Here is a 6,275-nt window from a genome sequence, read left to right as displayed (position 1 = left end):
TATTTAACTAAATAAAAGTTGACATTCGTGTTTTGTTCTTAATCATGCTCACCTTTTAGGCCAACAGGATATGCCGCAGATATGGGTCTGCAGGGACTCAGTCCTCAAAAGTCTGATGGAGTATTTGCAAACATTTTTAACATGTTACTAACACAATGCAATAGCAGGGTAAAATCTGAAGAATACAGATTTTATTGTTTGCATAGTATATAAGATATTATCATTGTATACAATACTATGTATACAATATGTTGTATGCAGGACAAGATGGATTTATTCTAATAAAGGGAGCAGAGATGGGTGCATCGGTGAAGAGACGTGGGTGTCTGGTGAGACTGCACAGTGGAGGGTGGGCAGGCAGGACAGCTGGCAGCACTAGGTGCATGCTTTCATCAGAAAAATCTACTGGGTTATGGTCTTGACCACTCTCCTAACCTTTCTCAATGATCCATTCTTAGAAAAGAAAACCTCATTTGATGGAGAAAGATGAACCTTCAGGGGCCCTCCTGAAGCCACTGGTTTTTCGTGTTGACGAGACCACCCCGGCTGTGGTGCAAAGCGTCCTCCTGGAGCGGGGGTGGAATAAGTTTGACGAGCAGGAGCAGAACGCGGAGGACTGGAACCTGTACTGGAGGACGTCCTCTTTCCGAATGACCGAACACATCAATGTTAAACCGTGGCAGCAGCTAAACCACCACCCTGGAACCACCAAGCTTACCAGGAAAGACCGTTTGGCCAAACATCTGAAGCATATGAGGAGGATGTACGGCACTTCCCTGTACCAGTTCATTCCCCTGACCTTCGTCATGCCCAATGACTACACCAAGTTTGTGGCTGAATACTTTCAGGAGAGGCAGATGCTGGGCACCAAGCGTAGCTATTGGATTTGCAAGCCTGCTGAGTTATCTCGTGGGAGGGGGATACTAATTTTCAGTGACTTCAAAGACTTCATTGTTGATGATATGTACATAGTGCAGAAATATATCTCCAACCCTTTACTTATTGGCAGATATAAGTGTGATCTCCGCATCTATGTTTGTGTTACTGGCTTTAAGCCTTTGACCATTTATGTTTATCAAGAAGGGTTGGTTCGGTTTGCCACGGAAAAGTTTGACCTCAGTAACCTGCAAAACAATTACGCCCATTTGACCAACAGCAGCATTAATAAATCCGGGGCCTCTTATGAGAAGATCAAAGAAGTGATTGGTCATGGTTGTAAGTGGACGCTCAGCAGATTCTTTTCCTACCTCCGTAGCTGGGATGTGGACGATCTGCTTTTGTGGAAGAAAATCCACCGCATGGTTATTCTCACCATTCTGGCCATTGCGCCATCTGTCCCCTTTGCTGCCAATTGCTTTGAGCTCTTTGGGTTTGATATTTTGATTGACGACAGCTTGAAACCATGGCTTTTAGAGGTCAACTGCAGCCCAGCCTTGACCTTGGATTGTTCAACAGATGTGTTGAAGAGAAAACTTGTCCACGATATTATTGACCTGATTTACTTAAACGGTCTAAGAAATGAGGGGAGAGAAGCCAGTAACGCCACACATAGAAATTCCAACATCGACGCTGCAAAAAGTGACAGAGGTGGACTTGATGCTCATGACTGTCTTCCTTATGAGTCTCTTTCATTCACAAGCAGAATGTACAACAAGGATGACTCTGTGGTGGAGAAAGCTGAGAGTGTGCATCCTAAAGCTGCACCTGCCTCCCAGCTGGAAGGAGAGATGAGTGGGCAGGAGGACTTTCATCTGTCAACAAAGGAGATGGCACAAAGCAAGCCCAAGATACGGAGCAGGCACACGCCTCACAAGACACTCATGCCCTATGCGTCCCTCTTCCAGTCGCACTCCTGCAAGACCAAGACCTCCCCGCGTGTCCTCTCAGACCACGGCAAAGCTCCAGATCCCCAAGCAGGCAACTTTGTTCTTGTTTTTCCTTTCAATGAAGCGACTCTTGGAGCTTCCAGAAATGGATTAAATGTCAAAAGAATAATCCAAGAGCTCCAGAAACTAATGAATAAGCAACATTCCTAAGTGGTAAAAAATAAAATCAAGGAGAAGTGACATGGATTTTTAAAAACCAAGGATTCTTATCCTAGAGAAAGCAATAGTTCAAGTTCCTAACCTGTGCCACCAGCATGTTAACTATGTCATCGGAACTGAAGATGTGGCTGTATGTATAAATATAACAGCTCTGACAAAGCACAATATGTTCAAGTGGTGATTAAACTACACTACATCACATGTTTATTTGCTCAGGTGTCTTGAAAGAATTCTACAAATATCACACAGCCTCCTACCGGTAATTGAATATGCTACGCTACGATTATGCTATGTATGTATTTAAACAGGAGAAAAAGATTATTCTAATATTTTTAAAGGATTATTAGGTGAAAACAGTATAAAAGAGGCCAGGAGTTAACTTTCTGTGTTTTGTTTAATCAACCATTTATTTGTGAAAATTATTTTATTAACTTAAAGATCAGACAATCATTCAGAGTGAGATAAATCACTGAAAGCCCTAATGACCCTGTTGTTTACAAATCCTGGGCTCTAAATCAGGCTTGGTACCAAAGTGCTCCCTGTGGGGACATCCTTCTGCTGTATTTAAATAGTGGCCCCCTTGGCCTTGTCACCGTTTGGTTACCATCACAGCATGCGAGGTCATGGCCTCCCCGATCAAAGTATGCTGTCATTCCTTCCACATACATAAAAATTCCAGTAGGTTACTTGAAAACATTATTCCAGTGGAAGTAGTCAGACACAAAGGCCACATGTTGTATGACTCCGTTGATATGGAATGTCAGAACTGGCAAATCCATCGAAAGCATATTGGTGGTTTAGGGGAGGGTTAATGAGGAGTGCCTGCTAATGGGTAGGGGGCTTCCCTTTGGGGTGATGAAAATGTTCTGGGACTATATAGAGGTGATGGTTGCACAACATGGGGAATTCACTAAATATCACTAATGGTACATTTTATGTTGTGTGTGTTTTACCACAATAAAAAAGTTAAAAGTTGGCCATGGTGGCTCATACCTTTGATCCCAGCATTTTAGGAGGACAAGGTGGGAGGATCTCTTGAGCCCAGGTGTTTAAGACCAGTTTGGGCAACATAACAAGACTCTTCTTACTTAAAAAAAAAAAAAAGAAAACAAATTTTTTTAATTAAAAAAAAAAAGGTGGGGACGGGGAAGCGCAGACAGGCGTATCTCCCAGCAGGTTCCTGGGTGGGCAGGCCTGCTCGCAGGTCATAGCTGAGAAGAGCCATTTGAGGAGACTCACCGTGGACCAAGGTCAGAAGTCAGCCTGTAGGGGCACTGCTGGACGCATGCCTCCAGGGTCCCCAGGTGGACAGAACCACTCTCAGTCTGCAGGCAGTAGGGGCCAGGACTGAGGTCCAAGGCCCTTTGAGGATCTACCGTGGGACAGAGGTTGGCAAGCCTACTCCGGGGACGGAATGGTGTGTCTCCTGGCAGAACCCTGGCTGGGCAGAACTCTCCCAGACCATAGCCTGGAAGGGAGGACGAGACCCAAGCCCCAGGGCTATGTCAGGATCTGCAAGCGTTCAAGTTCATTAAGCTCCACCCAGGGGCACTGGTGGGTGAGACTCCAGCAGTTGCCTGGGTGGCAGTAGAGTGGGGCTGGAGTCAGCATTCAGGGCTTGTTCAGGCTCTGCAATGGGACGGAGGCCAGCAACCCTATCCCGGTGGCCTAGACTGGCGAGTCTCCCAGCAGGCCTCTGTGTTGGTAAGAGGGCTCCTGGGTCACAGCTGAGAAGGCCTAGAGCCAAGAGAGGGTCCCGTCAACATCTGCTGTGGAACAAGACCCGCTGCGAGCCTCTGGGTGTTTCAGATGGGTGAGTCTGTCTCTGGGTCCTTGTGGGAGCAGAATTAACCTGGAACCACAGCTGATGGGGGCTGGTGCCAAGGCATAGGGTAATTTTCAGGTCCACAACTGCCTGCTGAGGCACTGCTGTGCATGACTTCTCCTGGACTCCTTGGCAGATGGTTTAGGTAGACTGGAAGTGAAGGGATGGAAAAAGATATTTCAGGCAAATGGAAACAAAAGAGAGCAAGAATGGCTCTCCTTATATCTGACAAAACAGACTTTAAGTCAATAACTGTAAAAAGAGACACAGGCGGTCCTTACATAATAATAAAAGGGTCCATTCATCAAGAGCATGTTACAATTTTAAAGTCTATGCACCCAACTTTGGGCCACCTAAATATGTAAAGCCAATAATAATCAATCTGAAGGGAGACACAGACTGCAATACGATAGCAGCAGGAGGGCTTCAATACCTGGCCTTCAACAGCAGACAGATCATCCAGACAGAAAATCAGTAAGGAAACATTGGGCTTGGACCTCATATTGGACCTAACAGTCATGCACAGAACATTCTCCAGGATAGATCATAGGTTAGGCCACAAAGCAAGTCTTAGCAGCTTTTAGAAGACTGGATTCATATCAGATTTCTTTTCTGACCACAGTGGAATAAAAATAGACGTCAAAAACAGGATGCATTTTTTAAAAAAATCACAAATATGTGGAAATTAAGCCATATGCTCCTGAACAACCACTGAGTCAAAGAAGAAACTAAGAAGGAAATTTAAAAATATCTTGAGACAAATGAAAATGGAAACACAACATACCAAAATTTATGGGATGCAGCAAAAGAAGTTGTAAAAGAAAAGTTTATACCAATAAATGCCCATATCAAAAAAAAATCTCAAATAATCATCTGAACAATGCACTTCAGGGAACTAGAAGAATAAACTCAACCCAAAGTCAGGAGAAGAAAGGAAATAAAAACCAGAGCAGAAATAAATGAAATAGATACTAGAAAAACAATAGAAAAGAACAATGAAACTACTTGGATTTTTAAAACCATAAAAAGATTGTTAAACCTTTCACCAAATGAAGAAAAACAAAAGATGACAATAAAATCAGAAATGAAAGAGGAGACATTACAATTGACACCGCAGAAATACAAATAATCATAAGAGACTATTGTGAATAATTATATTCCAAATAATTGGATAACCTAAGAGAAATGGATAAATTTCTAGACACATACAACCTACCAAGACTTAATCATGAAGAAATGGAAAGCCTGAATAGACCAATAAGTAAGGAGATTGAATCCGTAATAGAAAGTCAGTCATTAAAGAAAAGCCCAGGACCTGATGACTTCACTTCTAAATTCTACCAGATATTTAGAGAAGAACAAACACCAATACTCCTCAATTATTCCAAAAACCTGAAGAAAAGAAAATACTTCCAAACTCATTTTACAAGGCCAGATAAGGACACTACTAGAAAGAAAATTATAGCCCAATATCTCTGAGGAACAGATGCAAAAATCCTCAACAAAATACTAGCAAACTGAATTCAACAGCTCTTCAAAGGATCAGAATCAAGTAGATTTTCCCCTGGGATTTGAGGATGGTTCAACATAGGCAAACTAATAAATCTAATACCCCATATTAACAGAACAAAGGGCAAAAATCATTTGGTCATCTTCATAGACACACACAAAAGGATTTGACAAATTCAAAAACCTTTCATGATAAAAATTCTCAGCAAAGTAGAATCAAAGAAGGTACCTCCACACAATAAAGACCGCATATGGCAAGCCTGTGGCTCACATCATACTCAGTAGTGAAATGTTGAAAGCTTTTCCTCTAAGGTCAGGAACAACATGAGGATACCTGCTTTCACCACTTCTGCTCAACATAATACTGGAAGTCCTAGCCAGTATTAAGAAAAGAAAACAAAGCATACAAATAGGAAAGAAAGAAATGAAATTGTCTCTGTTTGTTGATGACATAATCTTATACATAGAAAACACTAGAGATCCCACCCCAGACTGTTGCAAACTCAAACAAATTCAGTAAAGTTGCAGGATACAAAATCAACAAGCAAAAAGCAGTTGCATTTCTACACACTAACAACAAACTATATAAAAAAGAAATTAAGAAAACAATCCCATTTACAATAACATCAAAACAATAAAAATACTTAGCAGTAAATTTAACCAGAGGTGAAAAATATGTATACAGAAAACTATAAAATGTGATGAACGAAATTGAATATGACACATATTAAAAGATTATCCTGTGTTCATAAACTGTAAGAATGAACACTGTTAAAATGTCTGTACTATCCAAAGCAATCTACAGATTCAACACAATTCCTATCGAAAATCCCAATATCATCTTTCATAGAAATAGAAAACACAATCCTGAAGTTTGTATGGAACCACAAAAGACC

General features: G+C 41.7%; 1 protein-coding gene across 1 annotated transcript; it reads left to right on the top strand.

Moving 5' to 3' along the window:
* Positions 1-264: 264 nt before the first annotated feature.
* On the top strand, positions 265-2,415 carry TTLL2 (tubulin tyrosine ligase-like family member 2). Its single transcript, XM_011934941.1, has one exon. It carries the CDS (start codon positions 477-479, stop codon positions 2,034-2,036), a length of 1,560 nt encoding a protein of 519 aa, XP_011790331.1. The 5' UTR covers positions 265-476; the 3' UTR covers positions 2,037-2,415.
* Positions 2,416-6,275: the final 3,860 nt, after the last annotated feature.

Source organism: Colobus angolensis, unplaced genomic scaffold (assembly GCF_000951035.1).
Source record: "Colobus angolensis palliatus isolate OR3802 unplaced genomic scaffold, Cang.pa_1.0 Scaffold14, whole genome shotgun sequence".
Lineage (NCBI taxonomy): Eukaryota > Metazoa > Chordata > Mammalia > Primates > Cercopithecidae > Colobus > Colobus angolensis.
This window is presented reverse-complemented; position numbering and strand designations above follow the sequence as displayed.